Genomic DNA, 23,835 nt, shown 5'->3' on the forward strand with positions numbered 1-23,835 from the left:
TGGTCCAGACAGAGGTTTAAGTGGTAGCTAAAAGAGTCGCGGGGCATAGAGAGTTTGGAAGACCTGAGCAAATCCTCCCTCAGACACGGGTTGTATGTGTGACCCTGGCCAAGTCACTCCCCCCTAAATGTTTCAGTGTTCTCATCTGTAAAATGGGTTAAAATATCCCAGGGCTGTTGTTGTGAGGACCAAAATCGGTAACCTTAAAGCATGATATAAATATTATTATTGCCTAAGAGTTTGAACCCAGCACAACTGCTAATTCCATTGCACCACGGGGAGGTCACAATAAGATCTAGAGCTTGAAGACGCCTTAGAGGCAGGTCCAACCTCATTTTTAGAGAGGGAGTAACCTGAAGCTCAGCCACCCAAGGTCACCTAGCGAGGGACAGAGGTGAGATTCGAACCCAAGGCCTCTGACTCCAACGTCAGAGCTTTTTATTTCATAAATCCGTTTGCAATGTTGGGCACTTTGATGCCTCCCTCCTACATGGACTTTTAGCGAGAAAAGCCCCTTGGACATCTCTAAAAACGCTCCAGAAACCAGAGTTCTCTCTAAGATTCTCCTCCTCTCCCCGCCTCCCTTCCATGGGCTTCTGTCCTTGGGCTCCGCCCCCAGCCGACTGGCCCCGCCCGCTTCCCGCCCAGCCGCTGGCCCCGCCCCTCCGGCCTCGAGCCTATATAGGCGCGTGACGTCAGCTCGTTTGTTGTCATTGGCGGCTCCCAAGATGGCGTCCATCATGGAGGGGCCGCTGAGTAAATGGACCAACGTGATGAAAGGCTGGCAGTATCGCTGGTTCGTGCTGGACTACAACGCGGGGCTGCTCTCCTACTACACGGTGAGGAGGAGGCCGTCCGCTCAGACTCGAGGCCTTGCACATGGGGCCCATACGGGGTTCGGCCCGGGGGGGAGGGGGGGTTGCTGGGGAGTTGGGGTTGCTATGCTGGGGGTTCGGCGCGAGTCGGGGGAGGCGGGGTCTAGTGGCGGCCTGCCAATGGGGAGCGGCGACGTGAGGGCGCGGCCAATGAGGAGGCAAGAACTCCAAGATTTATGGACCGGGCGTGGGCGTGGGGTGGGGTCCTGAAGCCTGCCGGCTCGGGCGGGGCTGAGAGTGGCGTTGGGGGGGTGCAGAACTTGGCTGTGGGGGGAGGTGCGCCCCCCCCTCGGTCGATCTCTACCTCCTGGCCACGCCCATCAGCCTTAGGTTTCCTCTCTGTATAATATGTGTATGGGTTGGCTCCTAGGGTCTGCACCTCTTTCCACCTCCCTCCCCCCCTGCGCCCTTCCACGGCCGCGGGTCGTGGAATCCCGAGACCAAGAAGAGCCCGAGGTCTGGGGCGGGGGGAGCCAGAGTTACCTCCCGAAGCCCGGTGGGGCCGGGGGACGTGGAGGGAGCGCGTGACCTTGGACCACTCGGAGGCCATGGGGCTCTTTTCTCTGGAGTTGTTGACCCCTTGACCTTCAGGGACCCCTCCCTCCCCCCAGGAGGTAACTTTTGAGGCGTAGCGTCTCAAGCTCCGGCCCTTCACTTGGGGTCCGCGAACTTGGGTGGGTGGGTGGGGAATGACCTCTTTATTTCAGTATAATTGCTTTGCTCTGCATTCCTTAAGTCTTTTATACTTTTAAAAGCATTATGCTGAAAAGGGGTATCTAGGCTTCCCCAGACTGCCAGGGGGTAGGGGTGTCAGTGATCCCCCCAAAAGGTCACTTGATCTAAGTGGACCGTCACCACCCCTTTCAGTGAATCGAGAGCCTTGCTTAACGCTGTGATGTAAGCCTAGAGCTATGTTCTGGAGGACACTTTCCCAATGACTGGTGTACTGGACATTTGATTTTATAGGACTGCTTCCCGAGATAAGACTAGGCAGATAAAGAGAGAAAACCTCTCCTGCCCTCTAGGACTTTGCTCTTTGCTTGGGGAAAAGAGAAGTCTGTAGGTTTTTCTTGATTGCTGAGGAAGTTTTGAAATTTTAATTTCTTCTTCATTAATGTATACTGCTAGGAGAAAATGGTGGTGAATGATCATGGTTTTCAGTTTGTGAGTCAGGTGTGATGAGTGCAAAGTGCGAAGTGCATACTATCATCTGGGAATTCCCACCCAGGCACTGGTTGTGGGGATTCAGCTCCCTCCTGGGTCTGTTTCCTAAAATGAGGAGTTTGTACAAGGTGATCTATCTCTAAGACCCCTTTTGGCTCTGCACCTCAAATGGTTGTCTGTTTATACTTTTCGTTACTGAGTCTTTAACAGGAATTTCTAGCAGTGGGCAAGTCCCTTAATTTCTGTATAATGCCTCCTTTTTTTTTTTTTTTTTGAGTGAGGGCAGTTGGTGTTAAGTGACTTACCCAGTGTCCCACAGCTAGTGAGTGTTATGTGCTTGAGGTAACATTTGAACTCAGGTCCTCCTGACTCCAGGGCTGGTGCTAGTGAGTGTTATGTGTCTGAGGTCAAATTTGAACTCAGGTCCTCCTGACTCCCAGGGCTGGTGCTGTCTCCACTGCGCTACTTAGCTGCCCCAGTACCTCCTTTTCTAATCTTCCCTCCCCCTCCCGACCTCTTAGAAATGAATAGTTGTGCTGGGGAGGAGAGATCATCCCTGAAAGCTAAATAGTGCCATTTGATGGTTACTTTGCCCTGATTATTAGTTACCAATAGCAAAGAGGCACTGGAAGAGGGGGGAGCTAGGGTACTTAATGATCTGGGAAAGACTTCAGGAGCCTAGTCACCTTGCCCTTGTAGTCTTCCTAAGCCTCAGTTTCCTCCTGTAAAATGGGGTAATAAAGGCACTTAGCCCACAGGCTTATTGTTTGGCTCAAATGAAATAATACAGTCAGAGTGCTGTGCCGACTTTAAAGAGCTCTATAAATGCCTGATGGGGATGTGGTGTTATTAAGTTGATTATCCAGTTCAATAAATCTTGGGCTGCCTTGTTCTCTGTTAGGCCCTGGGGATAGAAAAATGAGAAATATCACAGTGCTCACAGTCAAATGGGGGGCAGGAGGTAGGCCAAGCACGAGTGGTAGAGAAGGTTAAAAAGTTAAGGCGACATGGAGAGACAGAGAAAATTCCAGGCTGTAATTTTATTAGTAATAGAGAAATCCTGTTAATGCTCATTAACTTGAATTTTAAGCTTTGCAAAATCACATACAGCAGGCAAAATGTTTCCAGCCCTGTAAGAGAGGCAATGGCATGCAGTGATTAATTAGGGGGCCTCAGAGTCAGGGAGACCTGAATTCAAGTACTGCCTCTGCAACAGCTTGGCCCTGTGCCTGTGGGCATACACTTCACTTCTCTGGACTCCAGACAACTCTCTTAAGGAGAGAGATTGCTGAACACTTCTCTCGTGGAAGCATTGTTAGCGTTGTTGGTCTTCATTGCTAAATTTTAGCATTGGCAGTTTCTTCATGGGGAATTCCCTATATCAATGAAATCCCAGGTCTGTACAGAAAGTTTTGTGTAGTGTTCACAATTATCTTCAGATATCCACGCGGCTGAGGCAAGTGAATATGCGGCCTGAATTTTGTAAATGCTATAGGTCAGACCTTGAGGGATCTGTAATTTTGCCAGTATCTTCCTCCAACACAGATTGCAAGCCCTCTGTAACTTAGTAGATGGTTTTTGAGATTTGCTGTGTTTGGAAAAAGTCCTGCCCTCTGAGTAAGTAAGTTCTTGCTGTGTTTTTCTGTCTATATTTAGCCAGGTTACTTATTGAACAGTGGGCATCTTGTCTCAGGGAGTGTGTAAGGACCTGCCCAAGCTTAGGCTTCCCTTAGATTTTACCCTTTAAGAACCTGACCACACTGAGGCCCTAGGGTAGGTCTTTAGAGAAGAAAATCCTATGACTCAGGTAAATTATCAGGTGATCTATGGAAACTCAACCCTGATGATAATCTGGAAATCCTACTGAACCTGTCCAGCCACCTCTGGTCTATAAAATCTAGGTAAAGTTTCCATCATTGTATCCCCTTGTTGCCTGCTACTTATTCACCTTCCTGCCTTAATAAATGTTTATTGAACTAGTGAGTGAATGGTCAGTAGTCAAGAGGCTGGAATCTGGTACTGGAATATTCTTCAACCCAAATGTAGGCTTTGGCTAGAGAGGTAAAAGCCTGCCTTAAGACAGCCTAAGGAGAGCCAAGACTCACCTTTCCCTTCTTCTTTGTTCAGCTTCCCCCCTCCCCTAGGCTTTCAGATCGCTGACAAATGTCTCTTTGTCATGTTGGTGGATTCCAACCTCAGCCAGATGTGGTGGTGCCCCTAGTCCCTCTTTGCTACTCATCCTTCTTTCTGGGATCGGAAGCCAAAAGGCCACCCTTGCCAGGAGAGGCAAGCTCTCATTTTTCATTAAGCCCAAGAGAATTTTTTCTTCCTTTTCAGTGTTCTGTCCATTAAAATTTGGGGCTGGGGGAGAATGGTTGGCAATACATTGTACCAATTTGCCTTCAACCCCAAGTTATAGAAGTGCCAGTGCTTGTGGAGAGGTGGGCCCAGTGGATATGTTGGACTTCTCTGATCAATGTTGAAAGAGACAGGAATGCATAGCTTTTGGAAGAATAAATCTTGAACTACTGGTAGGTCTATTTTATGGCATGTGTTTCTTGAAGAGGAGAAGGAGGATCTGGACTGGAGAAGAAACATCGAATTTGTAGTAAGAGTTAAAAGACCTGATTCTGAGCCTTGACTTAACAAACTACGTGGTTTGGGATGTGCTGTTTAACCTCTTTGGGCCTCAGTTTCCCCATTTGTGAAATGAATGAATGAAAAAGCGTTTAGTAAGTGATTATTCTGTATGAAGCCTTGGAGATACAAAGAGAGGTCCCTGCCACGTAGGAGCTCCAGTCTAATATTGGGAGGAGCCTGGAGAGGAGGACTGGATCAGTAAGACATTTCTATAGCTCTGGGCAGTTTACAAAATGCTTTTTTTCCAGAGTAGCCCTGGTAGGTTATAGAATACTGACTTCCAGTCCAGTGGTTTTTGGCTTGGACCCATTTGTCTCCTGATGCTCTCAAAAGTCCTGGCTAGCTCCAGAATGGTGTGATTCATTTGGCTACCTAAGATAACCTGACACTAAATAGAACGTCATGAGATTATGTGAGGCAGCCAGGTGGCATGGTGGATAGAGCTCTAGGCCAGGAGTTCAAAAAACCTGAATTCAAATCTGACCTTTCTTCAGCTGCAAATGGGGATCACAGTAGTACCCAGAGCACTTGAAAAATGCTTCTCTCTCTCTTTCTCTCCCTCTCTTTCCCTTTTTCCCTCCATCTCTTTTCCCCTCTCTCCCTCCTCTGTTCCTTCCTTCCCTCCCTTTTTCCCTCCTCCATTCCTTTCTTCCCTCCCTCTCTCCCTTCAGAAACTGGTTTCCCTGTACTCCTCTGATTCATTGGCACCCAGAGAGCCCAGGTTGACTTGGACTGTGACCAGAACAGTCTCAGTAGGTGTGGCCATTTTACTTTGCATAGGCTTGGAAGTCAATGCAGTTGCTTAAAAGGACATTAGTACCTGTCATCCTGCAAGTTATAGGGCCACACAGCTTTTCATCTTCATAAAGAATACTATTTGATACTTTGTCAAATGTCTGGCTAAAATTTAGTTAAACTAAATCTATAGCTTACTCTTGGGCTATTAGTTTAAAAACCCTAGAAAGGAGATAGAGTTAGTTAGCCAGGACCTTCTCTTGATGAAGCCAGGCTGCGTCTTTGTATTCATTGCTTTTATTTCCACCAACCATCTTTTTCATGATCTATTCTAGGATTTTCCCAGGAATCAAACTCAAACTCATCGATTTATAGTTTATAGATTTTATTCTCTTTTTTGAAAATGGAAACCTTTGCTCTTCTCCAGACTTGTTACACTGTGTATTTCTCCACAGTCTTGCAAATATGACTGACATTGGCTTAACAGTTGTATCTACCAGTTGTTTCCAGACCTGAGGATACAGTTCATCTTGGCCAGGTGATTGGAATTCATAAGGGACAGCTCCTTGCTTGGGGGGATCAAGATAATGTTAGTCTTTTGGAGTCATTGTTCTTAGAGAAAATAGAAGCAAGATAAGATTTGGACTCAAAGAAAACCAGCTCCTTTTGTCCTTAACTTCTTCTCCAGCCTCAGTTTGTTCTGGATTCTGACAGGCCTGACAACATTCGACTGGCCTGGGCCATATATTATTCTTCTTGATATCTCGTGTTATTTTGTGTTCTGTATGTACCTTTTTTTTCTTTTTTTTTTTTTTTGCACAAGGCATTGGGGGTTAAGTGACTTACCCAGGGTCACCCAGCTAGTAAGTATCAAGTGTCTGAGTTCACTTTTGAACTCAGATGTATATCAACATCCATCTCTTTGGACCATTGCTGCTTTCACTCTTCACTGGAGTTATTTGCCTTTGTCTTCAGATTTTCAGTCTTGCATGTTTTCTGCTTCTCCTTCACTCTTTTCCCCAGCAGACTTTTAGGCCTTGGAATCCTACCTATCTTTGGATTCCTTTGGAATCTGTCCTGCCCAAATCTGGAGTGCATGTATAAATGAAGAAGCATGTATTAAATGCTTCCTATGCCCTAGGCACTGTGCATACATTATAAAAGGCTCTGCGATAGTCCTTCCCTCCTTTTCCCCCACCCCTCCCCAGCTTGCATTCCAGGAGGTGCAGTAAGGGGAGTGATCAGGGAGGAGGGCGATTTGTGCCTGGGAAGTCGCAGAGATATAGCAGTGGGGTTGGAAGATAGTTGGCAGGCTTGTTCTTTCCAGAAATGAGTATGAATTTGATTGCTGCTCTCAGAGCAAGAGGTGGGAGGGGGCCATGGAGGGCAGATGACCAGGGGTCATCGTGGTGGCTTACCCTTCAGAATGAAGGCATTTGGGGTAGCACTGGAGTGCTCACTCGGAGTAAATGGCAGCCTCAGCCCGACTTCCCTTCTTGCTGTAGCGCAGATGCTAAGATGCAGTTGTCACTTTCCCCCCAAGGTTCTCCTCATTTCCACCCAGTTAGTGGTGTGATCTTGGGCAAATCAATCACCCTAATTTCCTCATCTGTAAAATGAGCAAAGTGTCCTAGATGATGTCCCTTCCAGTTCTATGTCCTTGATCCTGGGTGGAACTGGAATGGATTCTGGCCCAGCCAGAGCAGCCAGCTTTTCTTCTTGCAGCAGAATGTAATAATTTGGGGAATAACACAAAGTGGGAGCTTCCCTTCCTGCAGCAAATGGCATTTCTGAGATGGATATCATGTTTCTAAACACAAACATCTTGGACCTAAAAAAGAACAGTGTTGAAATGATTGAGCTTCAACCTTAAATCTCACATCACTGCCCACAGAGAAGACCACCACACCCACACCTACACCCACAATCTCTCTCAGTCCCTTTCTCCTTGAAGCAGCCTTGGAGGCTGGCTGAAAGAAGAACTTTTTTACTTTGCTTTGGCTTGGAATTTTCTGAATTCTGTGTCATTTTGTCCACATTACAATGTCCAGATTGCTTACAGCTGTGTATCTTTTGGGGTTGACTTGGCATTGGTTTTTATAATAGCACTTTATATATGTTACCTCATTCGTTCTTTGCTAGGACAGGGGGTGCAAGTATTATCCCCATTTTACAGTTGAAAGAACTGTGGTAGAGAAGGGGGAGAGAGAAGGGAGAGAATTTGGAACTGAAAATAAAATAAAATTGAATTTTGAAAAACTGTGACTCAAAGATGATATAGTAATAACTGAAATTCAAAGCTTGCAGATTATTTTACCTGAATTATTTCATTTCATCCCCCAAACAACTCTGTGAGGAAGGCACTATTATTACCCCCATGTTACAGATGAGGAAATTGAGGCTCAGATAGTGTGACTTACTAGGGTCACATAGCCAGCGAATGTTACAGCCCAGGTCTTTTGACTCTGTCTAGTGCTATTTCCTCATCATATACATCATAGAATCATCTGTTTAGTGCTGGAAACAACCTTAGAGGTCATCTAGTTTCAACTCTGTCATTTTACATATGAAGAAACTGAGGCCCTGAACAGTGAAGTGATACTGGTGGTAGAGAGCCTCTTTGAGTCCAGGTCTGATCCTAGATCCCTGCCCCCTATATTTCATCTGTCAGTCAGCAAGCATTTATTAAATACCTGCCATGTACTGAACACTGTAGTAAGCACTGAGGCTTAGAAAGGCACAGAAACAGGTTGGACCTGTCCCCAGTGTCTACAGAGCTCCCTGTCTGTCTTCCTGTGCCAAGTCGGGCTGGAAAAATGGCTCACTGTAACATTTTTGACTCTCCTCATCAGGCTTTGCTCTGGTGCTTTTTCTACATCTGTTTGGAGAACTTTTATAGAGGAGAACGTGACCTCCCCTCCTTTCTGGCCCCCCCCAATGTGGGGCGTTTAGAGCTGGCCAGAGTGGCCTGGCTGGTGTGGTGGTGCTAGCCTGCATCTCATTGGAGATTTTGAAACACGCTGGAGAGTTCTAGTTGGGTATGATGGAACTTAGCACAATGTCTGGCACATATTGCTTAAGAAATGCTTTTAAATGAATTACGATGGGGATTCCTTTTCTAGATGACATAATAGAAGGCTGAGGCCTTCTAGCTCTCAATTTCTTTGACTCTATAAAGTGTTGGTTTTGAGTGAGGCAGTTTGCTTGGCCCTGAGTATACAAAGACAAAATAAAATAATGTAATGACAAAAACTAACATTTATATAGCATTTACTATGTGCCAAGTGCTCATTTGATTCTCGAAACAGCCCTGGGAGGTAGGTGCTATTCTATTATTATCCCCATTTCATAGTTGAGGAAATGGAGGCAGTTCTATGTTAAGTGACTTATCCAGGGTTATACAGCTAGTGTCTGAGGCTGAATTTGAACTCAGGTCTTCCTGACTCCAAGCCCAGATTATTTCCAATTTATGCTGTATTTATCCTGTGCATATGTAGCTAGCTGTGTTGTGAGCTCCTTGAGAGCAGGGATTGGGTTTTTTTTTTTCTCCTTTCTTCATATCCTTAGTGCTTAGTACAGTGCCCAGTACGTAGTAGGTACTTAATAAATGATGATTGACTGATGAAGCCACTTTAATAGAGGCTCAGTATTTTACAGTGAAAGTCATAGTAAGTTCCATAGGCGAGCCTATGGGCCTTGGAGACCTGTCTCCTGTAAAAGGAGTGTTGGCCCAGCTGGCATCTCCAGTCCCTTTCGGCTTTATAGTACTTATCCTGTTTGAATGTCCCCTTTGTGTCTTCCTCTGAACTCTTGCTCTAGCTCCAAGAAAAATAAAGTCTTAGTTACCTTTTCCTTACCTGGTTTATTTTTTGGTGAGTGGGCTGTGCATTGAAGGCACCTCAGAAAATGTGACAAATGATAAGAAGTTAGAATGAGTTGGAGGCAGTGCCACATCACCCATCTGGTGCTCTGTGAACCCTGGAGGCCTGCTGGTCAGTAGCCATCCTGGCTGTCCACTTTTGTCCATTGTCTGCTGTGGGGGCTCCTTCCTGCACGGAGGTGTTGGAATGCAGAGAGCCTATCTGGAGGGGTGGGTCTGTGTCTTATTTTCTCTTGTTAGTACCGAGTCAGTCCAGCAGTCTGACTAGTGTTTGGCATAGGGACTTGGATCTACTAGACCCCTAGTGTTCCTTGAATTTCATTGAACCCATGCTTGCTTGCTTTCTTTTTTTTTTTTTTTTTTGGCTAGGCAGTGGGGTTAAGTGACTTGCCCAGGGTCACACAGCTAGTAAGTATTATGTGTCTGAGGCCAGATTTGAACTCAGGTCCTCCTGAATCCAGGGCCAGTACTCTATCCACTGCGCCACCTAGCTGCCCCCCATGCTTGCTTTCTTGAGGCAGCCCTCAGAAGGTCCCTTCCATAACTTCCTGTTGCAGTGCTGAGGAGCACAGTAATGGGTGGGCACCGGGGCTGTCCTCTTTGATCTCTGCTCAGGTTTTTACTACTATATGCCTTTGCCTAGGTTTTGTTATTTCACAAGTGCCATATTTTAAGCTTCTTTTAGGCTAGTGAGATGATCAGAAAGTCGACTTAGAAATTTTCTCTTTTCCCTGTTTCCCAGTCAGGAACAGAGAAGAGTAGCACAGACTCTTTTAGAAATGGAAACAGAAAAAGGAAGGAGCTTTCCTGGGGCCCAAGACAGGCCCTCCCTGTAAGGCAAGACCATTGGACTTGAGAAGTGCCTGAGTGTCCTCGCAGTCTGCTGCAGACTGTCCTGAAGCATCTGGACAGCAGGCCACCATCCATTCAGTATCTCCTCCTTTCTGTGAGCCCCTTGGGGGAGTGTGCACATTCCAGGCCAGCAGCCAGAACAATCCACAAATACTTATTAAGTACTTACTGTGTGCAGTGCACCATGCTAGGTTGAGGGAGAAAGTTCAAGGCAGACCTCACCCATCCTCATGGGTCTTAGAATTAGGGATAAGATAATAACACAGATGCTTTTTCTTTTTTCTTTTTTTTTTTTTAAGAAATTTTTTTGAATGAAGATCTACCTTTTTTCCCTCCTGCTCCACCTGAGAAAGCAAGAAAACCCATAAGATCCCTTCTATATAACACAAACCAACTAAGTGTGTCAGCTTTAGAGAAGAAAATGATCTGTATGAGAAGTCCATAGGGACACATTGTTCCTGACAAGGGGACACGTTGGGGAGATCAGAGAAGGCCTTCAGAACTTGGTGGCCTTACAGGAACAGACTAAGCAAAGGTATGGCATCATGTGAGCACGGCCTGGAGCGTAGAGCTGTCTGGAGGGAAGGCCTAGGCTGGGGAGGGACTTGGAGCATCCTGTAACTCACGTATTCCTTCTTTCTCTTGAAACTCTTGCCCAATTATCTCAGGAAAATCTGTTTTATGGGAAAGCATGAATTTTGAAGTGAAATTAGAGAGCTTCTGTGTGTCAGATTGCAAAATGATGACCTCAGCAGGGAGAAGCCAGTGTGAATCCTGTCTTCCTTTCTTTTTTTTTTTTAAATTTTTAAAATTTTTAGGCAATTGGGGTTAAGTGACTTGCCCAGGGTCACACAGCTAGTAAGTGTCAAGTGTTTGGTCTGAGGCCGGATTTGAACTCAGGTCCTCCTGACTTCAGGGCTGGTGCTCTATCCACTGCACCACCTAGCTGCCCCTGAATCCTGTCTTTCATATTCACTAGCTGTGACCTCACTTTCAGCATCGTCATCTGTAAAATGGAGCAAAATGCCCATAGTACCCACCTCACGGGGTTATTTTGAGAATCTGATGAGGTAATGCCGTGAAGTGCTTTGCAAACCTTAAAGCACTATGTAAATGAAAGGTATTATTAACTAGAAGAATAATGATAAGAACAATAGTAATAATATATAAAGAAACTTGTGCCATCAGCCTCCCAAGTCCTTGAAAGTGCTGAGAAATTCCCTCAAACATCTCCATAAAAGCCTTCCTTAGTTTCTCTCGATTAAGCCTTCTTTTGCTCAGACTGCTAAAGATAAAAATTTATTTTTAATGGACTACCCTTGTAACAACCTTGTTCTGCTATTTTTCATTTCTAACAGATTCTAGCTCACCCGCTTTGTGAGTTAAAGATGCTTTTTTCTCTTTTACGTTTAGTATTTTATTTTTCCCCAGTTACATGTAAAAACAGTTTTTAACATTCATTTTTAAAACTTTGAGTTCCAAATTCTCTCCCTTCTTCCCTTCCCAACACCCCCCTCATTGTGAAGGCAAGCAGTGTGATATAGGTTATACATGTGTAGTCAGGCAAAACATATCCATAATAGCTATGTTGTGAAAGAAGACCTAGACAAAAAAAAAACCCTCAAGAAAAATAAAGTAAAAAACAAAGTATGCTTCAGTCTATATTCAGACACCCTCAGTTCTTTCTTTGGGAACGCATAGCATTTTTCATCGTAAGTCCTTCAGAGTTGTCTTGGAGTGTTGTTTTGCTGAGAATAGCTAAGTCATTCACTGCTGATCATCTTACAATATTGCTGTTACTTTGTGCACAATACATCTCACTTTGCCTCAGTCCATGCAAGTCTTTCCATGTTTTTCTGAGAGCATCCTGTTTATCATTTCTTATAGTACAGTAGTATTCCATCATAATCAAATACCACAACTTGTTCAGTCATTCCCCAATTGATGGGCATCCCTGCAATTTCTAATTCTTTGCCCCCAGAAAAGAGCTGCTATAAATATTTTTGTACATATAGTTCCTTTTCCTTATCTCTTTTGGGATATAGACCTACTAGTGGTATTGCTAGGTCAAAGGGTGTGCATGGTTTTATAGCCCTTTGGATATAGTTCCAAATTGCTCTGTGGAACGGTTGAATCAATTTGCAACTCCACTGACAGTGCGTTAATGTCTCATTTTTCCCACATCCCCTCCAACATTTGTAATTTACCTTTTCTGTTCTGTTAGCCAATCTAATAAGTATTAGGTATTACCTCAGAATTGTTTTAATTTGCATTTCTCCACTCAATAGTGAATTAGAGTATTTTTTCTTAATGGCCATAGATAACTTTGATTGCTTCATTTGAAATTGTATCTTTTGATCATTTATCAGTTGGGGAATGGCTCTCATTTTTATAAATTTGACTCACATGAGGCCTTTATCAGAGAAACTTTTTCACTTACTATTGCTAACTGTATTTCTCTCTGTCCTATTCCCCACACTTCTATTTATTCTAGTCTCTCTCTCCTTTCACTCTGTCCCTCCTCACAAGAGTTTTGCTTCTGACTACCACCCCTTCTCCCATCCCCTTTCCCTCTTACTTTCCTGTAGGGCAAGTATATATACCCAATTGCCATGTGTATGTTATTCCCTCTTTGAGCCAGTTCTGATGAGAGTAAGGTTCATTCACTCCCCTTACCACCCTCCTCTTTCCCTCCACTGTAAAAGCTTTTTCCTGCCACTTTTATGTGAATTGGTTTAGAGTCATTTTTTAAAGGTATTTGAAAGGGTTTGGGGGAGAGCTCAGGAGGGTCCCTGTGCCATCTTGGCTCTGCCTCCCCCCCCCCAAAGAGGCTTTTGTGACCTTTCTTGGTACTCTTTGTAATACCATTTGCACATGAACAAGCTCACTGTTTTCCAAACACCAGTTTCCAAAGGAACTTTTTGAAGTTGGAAACCAAAGTTGGAAACCACCTGCTGGGTTTGGGTTGGGGGTGGGACAAGAATTTAAAGCTCCTGTTTCCATCTTGTGCTGTTGTTATTGGCTCACACTGTTCTGTTTTGGCTACTAGAACTGCTTGGATAAGGGATATCTCTGTAGTTCTTTAAAAACAAATCCAAAAATACAGTGAAATACCCAGGTGGGGCCTGGGGGAGCTTTATCAGTGTCTCTCTTGACCCACCATGAAAATCTATAGTCTTCCACTGTGATATTTTGCTTTCTGTGGTCTCCTTGTGATTTCAGATGGTGAGGAAGCCTTTTTCAAATAAGGGGACAAGACCCTGAGAATTCAGCAATTTGGTTGAGTTTCCACCTGAAAGGTAACACTGGAGTCAACTGAAAAGAATGTTATCATTTCATGAAGGCAAGTCCTGGACTGGCATCCAGGGGAGGCCCACATATCAGGATTATCCATCCCAAGGGTCTCTGCTTGTCCCCTCTAGGCAGAGTTTGTAGGGAGCACTCATAATTTAATATCATAAGCAGCAGAACAAGCAAAATTTGTGCCCCTAGACAGATGGTCGTTATTTGCACAAATAGCAAAGGACTGACCAGTGCCTTTCCCACCAGCAGGGCTGCCCTGAAACTGATAGCAGTGTCTGTAGGTGGCTGAAGCTACTTGGGCCCAGGCTCACATCTAGTATTGAAACCTGGATTCCCCTGGAGGTCTTCTGCCTGCAAATGCAGTCCTCTTTGCACTGTACCACACTCTCTCTGTGGAAATAAGACCAAACTCATGCTACCCAGAAACTGCTTACTATGCAGTCTTGGGGGGGTGTACCCAGAAAAATGAAATAGGATTCATTTCAGTGGCAAACATTAAGCTTCGTCTATACTGAAATAAAATAAATAATGTTTTTGCTAGGCATGGTCCCTGCTCTCTCAGAATCTAGAGTCACACATTCTAGTCAGCTCTTATCCATATCTATCTACAAATTCATGACAGAGGGTCTACTCAGTGTGCTAAAGGATAGGATAGTCTTGCTTACTATGATGTTGAGAAGGTACCAGGGGAGGACTCTGGCTGTCCACCTTTTATCCCTTGCCCTTGACATGTGACCAGCCATCTTCTTCCTCCCGTATAATTCTTTGCAGATCTTGTACTCCTGTTATCTTTTGGACTTTCTTATTGCTTATGTGCTGCAGCCTGCTTACAACCCACATTTGACTGTCTAAGAGGAAGGATTACTGAATGTTGGTGGCAGAAGTCTGGAAGCTGGAAGTTGCAAGTGGCAATAAGACTTATTCAACTTCCCCTTCTAGGACAAGTGTGACAGAGTTTGGGCCAGGTGGAGGGATGATGGGAGAAGGTATAGCCAGTGCTGGGGAGGATGGCCAAAGATCCAGTGTCACGTAGGGGAAGCCAAGTACCTGTGTGTGCTAGTCGATGAAAGGAGTGTGAGAAGGGAAATTTATTCATTATGGAATGAGAATTCCAAAGGGCACAGTAGAAGGAGTGAGCAGAGTTGGAATGGGTCTTAGAAAGGGAGGGTTGAGGAGTATTGGGATTAGAATAAGAATTGGGGTAGGGGCTTTTATTCCTAGGCAGCTGATAAGTAACATAGGGATAGGGAGGGTAATTTAGAGTGGGAGTCTAGTTTTCTATCCCTAGTGATAGCAAAAGGTGGCAGGTGAATTAGAATGTTTAATCTGGGGGTTCTGCTGTGGGTGTTGGTGGCTCTTCCCAGAGCAGTGGTGTGGCATAGCCTGCAGTGTGGGTTTATCCCTTTGCCACCATTTTTCCTCATCCTCTCTTTCTTCAAAGTTTAACTCTTACGTAAGTCCTGATGGCTATTCTCTTACCAGCCTCCAAGGTCATTCTGTCTCTTTTATCAAGGAATTCAGTACTAGATTCACTGTGTTCCTATCTTCCTGACCTTGTTTAAGGGGACTTCAAAATTTATGTAGATATTTTCCCAAACACTGTTACCTTCCTGTTCCTTCATCTTCTCAAATCCCTATGACCATCACCCCACTTCAGCTATACTGATCCTAGATCTCATCATTAGCCACAGATGTTCTCCTTTCTTAATCAAAAACAAAAACAGCAACAAAAAAAATTCTGACATTGCTTCAACTGACCATAATTTCTCATTCATCTTTCCCTGTGCTTTATCACTTTTCAATCTGTACAGCACCTCCCAGTCCCTCCACGCCTTAGTATTTTCTCTGTATTTCACTCTTGCCCTGCATTCCTTTTCTTCCCTTCCCAAAGTCCAGCTGTTGCTCTAATCACCTGCTCACACTCAGCCTTACTGTTATTTAGCCAGATCCCAACCCTGCATTCTTCCTACCATTCGCATGTCCTACTCACTGGCTGCTGAATGGAACTGGAGTAGACTACAACCTCCTTAGCTGATTCCTCATCTCCCCACTCCCCAGACCTTCTCTCTTCACATCCTCTTTATTTCACCTCCTAGTTGACTCTTGACTCTTTAGTGAGAAAATTGACACTATTAGTAGATTGTAAGCTCCTTGAAGTCAGGGTCTTTCAGCCTCTTTTTCTGTCCTCAGTGTTTGGCACATAGTAGGTGCTTAATGAGTGTTTGTGGTTGTGTGTGTATGGTGACCATGATATCAGGGAAATGATGACCTGATTTGCATTGAATTGGATTTGAGTGATGGCTCCTCAAGAGCCACCTGGGTCCAGTGGCCAGATACAGATCAGGACTACTGGAGATGGCCCAGGATGCAATGGGAGACATTGGCCTGTTTAAGCTGAAGTCTTCTTGAGTTCTCACTTTGAATGAGGCAACACCCATTCAATGAATAGGCCTGTTGAAGAACTGAATCAAGGGACTGAGCTCTGTCCTCTCCCTTTCATCTCAGAAACCCTTGACCTCATCCTTCGCTCTCTCCTCCTTTCCTCCAGTCTCTCAACAACGAAGGAGCCCTTCTCCTTGCCAAGGCCAACCCCCTCAACAAGTACCCTTGATCCAGCCCTCTCCCTGTATTGGTTTAGTTCCTGTTGCCTTCAGCAGGAGGTGACACAGCTGTCCTTGCTGGCTTATCGTCCATAGCACACCCCTCACCGTGGTGACACCCCAGTTCCTGACTCTCTTCTCTTCTTGATGAGGAGAGTGACCTCATCAGCTTCAGTGGGTTTAATCATCATCTCAACAAGGCTCTAGATCTATATTACCTGCCCCTTTCTCTCCTCAGTGCCAATCCCCTATCACTACCTGCCTTGTGATAATTTCATTTTGAATGCCAAGAGGCATGGCAAGTTAAAATGTCCTTAGCAATTCATTATTTTTTCTTCCAGATTCACTTCTTTACCAGAATAGTGGGTTTCTGTCTGGGGTACCCCCATTTTTCCAATCTCCCCATTTCATGATATTGTCATTATGTTTGACTCCTCCCTTCCTTCCTCTGTTTGGCTTTTGAAGTCCTTCCCAGCTTGGCCCCAGTCTTTCTTTCTCTGTTACTTTCCTTTCTGCACTCTACTGTTCAGTCAGACTGGCCTTTTTGCTCTTTTCCTCCGTCTTTCATCTCACCTTCATACTGGTTGTTACATGTGCCTGAATGAGAGTGTGTTTATAAAGCGCTTGCTGTGTGCAAAGCTGTGTTGTGTTGGGGAATACAAATAGAAAAGCAGAGACTGTCCCTGTTCGTAGGAGCCCATCTACAGGAGGAGACTCCTCAGATGGGGAGTTGGAGCTGCAGGTCAGATGCAAAGGTCCCTGGAATGCATTTCCTTCTCACTTCTGCCTTGAGGAATCCTTTACTTTCTACAAGCTGCTGCTAAAGCAGCCCCCTTCTCCAGGAAGCTTTTCCTGATTCTCCATTCCTCCCCAAACTGCTAGGGTCTTCTCTCCCTAACTATTTTGCATGTTTTTCTGTATTTGCCTGTTTCTGTGTTGCATCACTCCTCATTAGGATGAAACTCCTTTGAATAAGACTGGATCTCCACTCTTTCCTGTATACAGCTATACCTTGTTTGCATGTTGTCTCCCCCATTAGACTGTAAAGTTCTTGAAGGCATGGGCTGTTTTTGCCTTTCTTTGTATTCCCAGTTCTTAGCCCTGTGTTTGGCACATGGCTGCTGTTTAATAAATGTTCATTGACTTGATGTGAGCCGTGAATGGGCCTGTGCCCCTGGAGCCTCCCTGGGCTTTGATAGGCCAGCTTTGGATCTTTATCTTAGCCTACTCCAGACCTCCCCCAGCACTTCCTAGACATCTCCAGCCATACTACTGCTAGCCTCTCTTTATGTGTCATCTTTCACCATGAGAATGTAAGCTCCCTGAGGACACTATTTTGGTTCCACTTCTTTTCATCCCTAGCCAGGCACATAGGAGCCACTTAATACTTTCTTGTTGACTGAACTCTAGACTAAGGGTATACCAGGAAAAAACTAGCCAGAGAAATGAAGGATTGTTCAAATCCAATTAATTGTTGGCAGTGATTGATTGATGGAGGTGCTCGCTTACTTGTCTTAGGTTCTTTAGGTAGGTAGCTACTGGGACATTTTGCAGATCTCAAAATTGGTTAATTCCTCCCTGATGTTCTGTTCTCTTTGAAAGTTAATCTCTCCAGAAATTTAAGAAATTGCAAACAAAACTTTTTGGATTGCTATTGAGGTGATTGTATTCCAGTTTCTTCTTGTGTAGTCATTATAAGGATCTGGCATTTTATTAGGCTAGTTCCCAAATAACTTGTGTCATAAATGACACTTAAACTCTACTTCTTAATAATTTTTGCCTGACTTTCTAATTTAGAATAAAAATATTTTAAGATATCAAGCCTGTTTGCCATTTCTCTCCTCTTCTTTCCCTCTCCCAGTTCAGTTGGCTCTCTGCTCTTTCTCATTGAGTATTGGTACATTTGCAAGATTCTTTACATGACAATGACCTCTACTTGCTCTGGTGCTGTTCTGAGCTTGCCTTTGGGCAGATTGAACTTGATTAAATATGATTGTCACTTGTGAGAAAGCCCTGCATTAATAAAAGTGGGAGGCAGCAGGGCTTACCATCAGAGGCTGCAGTTTGGTCCAGCAGGAAGCCTGAATACTTAACATTATGATAAATGCTGCTTCTGTCACTTGATAATCATCATTAAGTATTGAATAGAACTGAGCTATGAAAGCATTTTGCAAATCAATCACATTTCTTCCAGTATATTGTGATGTAAATTACTAGTATGTCTGTTTTGTTAGAGTAGAAAATTTGAGGCTGAGCAAGTTTGGCTTCCTGGGATGTTGTGAAAATTCAGGGCCATGATATATGGAAAGCATGATCGAAAAGCGACCTGCTGCTGCTTTCACTAACAAAAGAAGTCAGGCTATGATTCATGCTAGAGATGCTTAGAAGGAGGAAGTCAGGGCATAGCAGAGGTCCTAGAGAAGCTGGGCCTTGCGGGGAAGGGGGAAGGCTTTCCATGGAAGGAGCTTGTGGCTGCTTCCCTCCCGTCTCTCTTGACTCTGAATGAATCAAGAAGCATTTATTAAGCCCCTGCTATGTGCAAAACACTGGGGATACAAATGGAAAAGCAAGACAGCTCCTGTTCTCAGGGGACTCACTATCTAATGGGGGAGACAGACCCTGGAGGGCGTTTCTGGAATAGATCCATTGGAGAGGCCCTAGTGGTCCTCAGGGCACAGTGGCAAGGAGTAAACATCTTTATCATCATTTTCATTAAGAACCATCTTTTTCTGATGTTGAGATGTTTAACGGCCAAAGACTACTTTCTTTTCCAGGTCTCTTTAGTAGCTGTGGCTATTGAGGTGCCAGGGACCGTTAGCAATTGTGAGGACAGTTGCCAGTTCTCTTCTCCTTAAGGGTTGCTCCCCTGGATGATGGCTATGGGGGTTATGCTGAAAGTAGGGCCAGTGACTTGGGACAGGGCTCTGGTGATTTATGGAACTCTTGAGTACAGAGTCCTAGGCTGTCTCCACCTACGTCTGAGGGGAAGCTGTGGTCAAGGCGGTAGTGAGCAGTGATTTGACCCTCCTTTCTCTCCTTAAGAGTGCTTTGCTATTTCAGCCAGGCTGGCTTGCCTCCTCCATTGGTGTTAGCTACTGGTGGTGGTAGGACTGATTGACTCTGGTCCCCTTCCACAATGGTTGCTCCCTTTGATAATAGCTTTGGGAGTCAGACTGGTAGGTAGAAGGGGTGATAGTTGGGGGGGGGGCACTGTTACTCCTGGGGCCCCTGGGCTTACCTGCCCATAAGTAGTAGTTGGTCAATAATTGGTACCTTTCTTAGCTTAGCACAATGCCTGGTACATAGTAGGTGCTTAATAAATGCATATCGACTGACTTAACGATTCGTAGTTGTGATGGAGTCTTGTTCCACCTAGTTGAGGCTGCAGAACTGGACTGAGAGCATTTAAGTGATGTAAGAAGACAGGCAATGCAGTCTGTTTAAGCTCTATAAAGTCAATATGCAGAAGATGGTGAAGTAGAGGTAGCAACTCTTCCAAGTTCTCCCAATGTTTCTGTCTATCAACTTTAAAATAACATATCAAATCAAATTCTGAAGCAACATAACCAACAAATGTTGGAGTTAGACATTTTTCCAATCCAAGACCACTTAGGAGGTCAGATAGAAAGGTCTGTGACATTGGGATGGGGTCTGACCCAGAGTGCACATGGTGGCAGTACCAGTGGGCCTTGGAGGTGGCAACAGAGGCCGCAGCACCTTTGGGAGCTCTTAGCCCAGAGATAAGGATTGGAAAACTGGTTAGAAGAGATTAGAGGGGGACCCCTGTTCAGGAACTGGGCACTGTCTGGCAACTCCATGGCCCATACATGACTCCAGGGTAGAGAGGAATATTTGTGGTCACAAGGGAGCAGGAGCCCCCATCACAGTTCTGGGGCAGAGAGGACCACTAGCACTTGGAGCTGCAAGGAAGCAGAGGCCCTTCCTGGGTAAAGACCAGAGCCCAGATCAAGAGAGCAGTGACCATACCTCTCCCCAGATCATACTGCCATGGAAGCACCAATAAATTGTAGACCCCCCCCCCCTAATTGTGAAAACAGCAGTGTGAAGAATGAAGCTTGGGACAGTGCCCCCCACCCCAGGTGAGCAGACCCCAACTTTAACATAATGTTCAAAGTCAAGAAATAGCCTGGGGAAATAAGCACACAACAATAACAACAAAAAAGAACCTGACCATAAAAAGCTACCATGGTGACAGGGAACATCAAGACCCAAACTCAGAAGATAACAACATGAAAACAAATACAAGCAAAACTTCAACAGGAATTTCTGGAAGAACTGAAGGAAGAGCAAAAAAGTAATTTTAAAAATAAAATAAGGGTGGTAGAAGAAAAATTGGGAAAAGCAGTTGCAATGCAAGAAATTATTAAAAGAAAATTAAAAATTTGGTAAAAGACAAAACAGAATACTAGAGAAAATAACAAAATAACTCCCTAAAAACCAGAATTGGCCAAATGGAAAAAGAGGTACAAAAGCTCACTGAAAGAAAATAATTCCTTAATCGGGCAAGTAGAAACTAATGATATCATGAGACACCAAGAATACAAGGTGAAAAGAATGAAAAAAAGGAAGAAGAAAATGTGAAATATTTTCCAAAATACTAGAAAAACAGCTGACCTGAAAAATAGATCAAAGAGAGATAATTTAATAATTAATGGACTACTGGACTTACAGGAGCCAAGATGGCAGAGTAAGGGAAATCACCTGAACTCTACCAAATTTACCTCCAGCATCTATAAAATAACATCTCAAAATGAATTCTGGAAAGGGAGAACCAACAAAAAAGATGGGGTGAAACAACTTTCCAGCCCAAGAAAACTTTGAAGGTCAGCAGGAAAGGTCTGTCTCAGGTAAAAGGAAAGCACAGTTCAAGACAGGCAACATCAAGCCAGCAGCAACCATGCCTCAGCAAGCCAGGGGGCGGCCCTCCAGCGTCCGTTAGTGACTGAGGCCCTGAGGCCCTGGTACAGCAGGCAGCAAGCCAGCCACCCTTCCATGGGCCTCAGAGCAGCACCAGGCAAGCAACCAGATCTCTCTTCCCCACTGTCCCCTGTGGCCTCCTGGCACAGCACCAGACCCCCTCCCCCTTCGGATCTCAGAGTAGCACCAGTCCCACCTCGCTTCCCTTGGGTCCCAGTGCAACCTCAGGCAAGTGGCCAGGTCCCATTGTGGCCCCAGCATAGTGCCAGGTGAATGGCTAAGCCACCCTGTGAGCCCCTACACAGCACCAATCTCTCCAACCCCATGGTCCTAACCAAGGTCCTAAGCACAGCAGCAGACTCCCTGTGGGCCAGCAGCATATGAGTGGTCATCTCCCTAACACCCCTCCCACTTCCATGACCACAGTACAGCACCAGGTGAGTGACCAGGTCCCTTGTGGCACCTGTGGAACACTAGGCTAGCAGCCAGGGCCTGTAGTCCCTGGCACAAGAAGCTGAGAACTTTAAAAGTAACTAAACAGGCTGGGAAAAATGAACAAAAAAGAACCTGACCATAGAAAGTTATTATGGGAACAGGGAGGATCAAAACGTAAACTCAGAAGAGGACAACAGTGTTAAAACACCTACATTCAAAACCTCAAAAACAAAACACACAAAAAAAGGAGAATGTATTCAATCTCAAAAAAGAACTGGAAGAGCTCAGAAAGGACCTTAAAAATCAAATGAGAGAGGTAGAAGAAAAATGGGAAAAGAAATGAGAATGATGCAAGAGAATCGTGGAAAAAAAGCATCGATAGCTTTATAAAGAAAGCATAAAAAATGGAAAAAAGATGTATAAAAATTTACTGAAGAAAACAACTCCTTAATAAGTAGAATTGGCCAAATGGAAAATGAGGTAAGAAAGCTAACTGAAGAAAATAATTCCTTAATAATCAGAACTGGACAAGTGGAAACTAATTCCTCCATGAGACATCAAGAATCAATCAAAAGCAAAAGAATGAGAAAATAGAAGAAAATGTAAAATATGTCATTGGAAAAACAACTGGCCTAAAAAAATAGATCCAGGAGATAATATTTAAGAATTATTAGAGGGGCAGCTAGATGGCGCAGTGGATAGAGCACTAGCCCGGGATTCAGGAAGACTTAAGTTCAAATGTGATCTCAGACACTTGACACTTACTAGCTGTGTGACCCTGGGCAAGTCACTTCACTCCATTGCCTTGCCAAAAAAAAAAAAAAGAATTATTGGACTACTTGAAAGGCATGAGCAAAACAACAACAGCAGCAGCAACAACAAACTGCCCTGATGTCCTGAAACCAGAGGGTAAAGTACACATTGAAAGAATCCACTGCTCACCTCCTGAAAGAGATCCCCAAATGAAACCCCCCCAGGAGTATTATAGCCAAATTCCAGAACTCCCAGGTCAAGGAGAAAATACTGCAAGCACCTAGAAAGAATTCAGATATTGTGGAGCCAGTGTTAGAATTAGCAGCTTCTACACGAAAGGATTAGAGGGCATGGAATATGATATTCCAGAAGGCAGAGGAGCTAGGATTACAACCAAGAATCACCTACCCAGTGAAACTGAGCATAATCCTTCAGGGGAAAAAATGGTCATTCAGTGAAATAGAGGACTTTCAAGCTTTCTTGATGGAAAGACCAAAGCTGAACAAAAAGTTCATCTTCAAATTCGAAACTCAAGAGAAGCATAAAAAGGTAAAAAGGAAAGAAAACGTAAGGGATTCAATAAGGCCAAACTGTTTGCTTCCCTACACAGAAAGGTGATACTGTAACTCTTAACTAACAAGAGTTACTTGTAACTCTTGTAACTTAGTTCAGTTGGAAGGATTTATACATAGAGAGTAAGGATGTAAGGTGACTGATGGAATGATAGAAAAAAAAATTAAGGGTTGAGAAAGGGGATTATACTGGAAGCAGAAGGAAAGGAGAGTTAGAATGCTATCAGATATCAAACTATTATAAAGCAGTAATCATCAAAACTATGTGGTACTGGTTAAGAAATAGAGTGGTGGATCAGTGGAATAGATTAAGTACACAAAACACGGTAGTGAATGACCATAGTAATCTACTATTTGATAAACCCAAAGATCCCGGCTTCTGGGAGAAGAACTTACTATCTGACAAAAACTGCTGGGAAAGCTGGAAAATGGTATTGCAGAAACTAGGCTTAGACCAGCATCTCACACCATATACCAAGATACGCTCAAAATGGGTACATGATTTAGACATAAAGGGTGATACCATAAGCACATTAGGAGAGCATAGAATAGTTTACTTGTCAGATCTATGGAGAAGGGAAATTTTTATGACCAAACAAGGGACAGAGAGCATTACAAAATGTAAAATGGATACTATTGATTATATTAAGTTAAAAAGCTTTTGCACAAACAAAACCAATGCAACCCAAAATCAGAAGGAAAGCAGAAAGCTGGGGAACAATTTTCATAGCAGGTGTCTCTGATAAAGGCCTCCTTTCTCAAATATATAGAGAACTGAGTCAAATTTATAAGAATACAAGTCATTCCCCAGTTGATAAATGGTCAAAGGATATGAACAGGCAATTTTCAGATGAAATCAAAGCTGTATATAATCATATGAAAAAATACTTTAAATCACTATTGATTAGAGAAATGCAAATTAAAGCAACTCTGAGTTGTACTACCTCATGCTGAACAGATTGGCTAATATGACAGAAAAGGAAAATGATGAATGTTGGAGGAGATGTGGGAAAATTGGGACACTAATGCAATGTTGGTAGAGTTGTGAACTGATCCAACCATTCTGGAGAGCCATTTGGAACTATGCT

General features: G+C 44.1%; 1 protein-coding gene across 2 annotated transcripts in view; it reads left to right on the forward strand.

Moving 5' to 3' along the window:
* The first annotated feature begins 722 nt into the window (after positions 1–722).
* OSBPL9 (oxysterol binding protein like 9) overlaps positions 723–23,835 on the forward strand; it is a 156,023-nt gene continuing 132,910 nt past the window's right edge. For both annotated transcript variants that reach the window (XM_027838253.1, XM_027838255.1), the window contains exon 1: positions 723–839. In XM_027838253.1, the coding sequence (XP_027694054.1) occupies positions 729–839 (111 nt within the window). In that variant the 5' untranslated portion in view covers positions 723–728. The remainder of the gene's footprint in view (positions 840–23,835) is intronic.

Source organism: Vombatus ursinus, unplaced genomic scaffold (assembly GCF_900497805.2).
Source record: "Vombatus ursinus unplaced genomic scaffold, bare-nosed wombat genome assembly UNPS02014825.1, whole genome shotgun sequence".
In the NCBI taxonomy this organism is placed as follows: Eukaryota; Metazoa; Chordata; class Mammalia; order Diprotodontia; family Vombatidae; genus Vombatus; species Vombatus ursinus.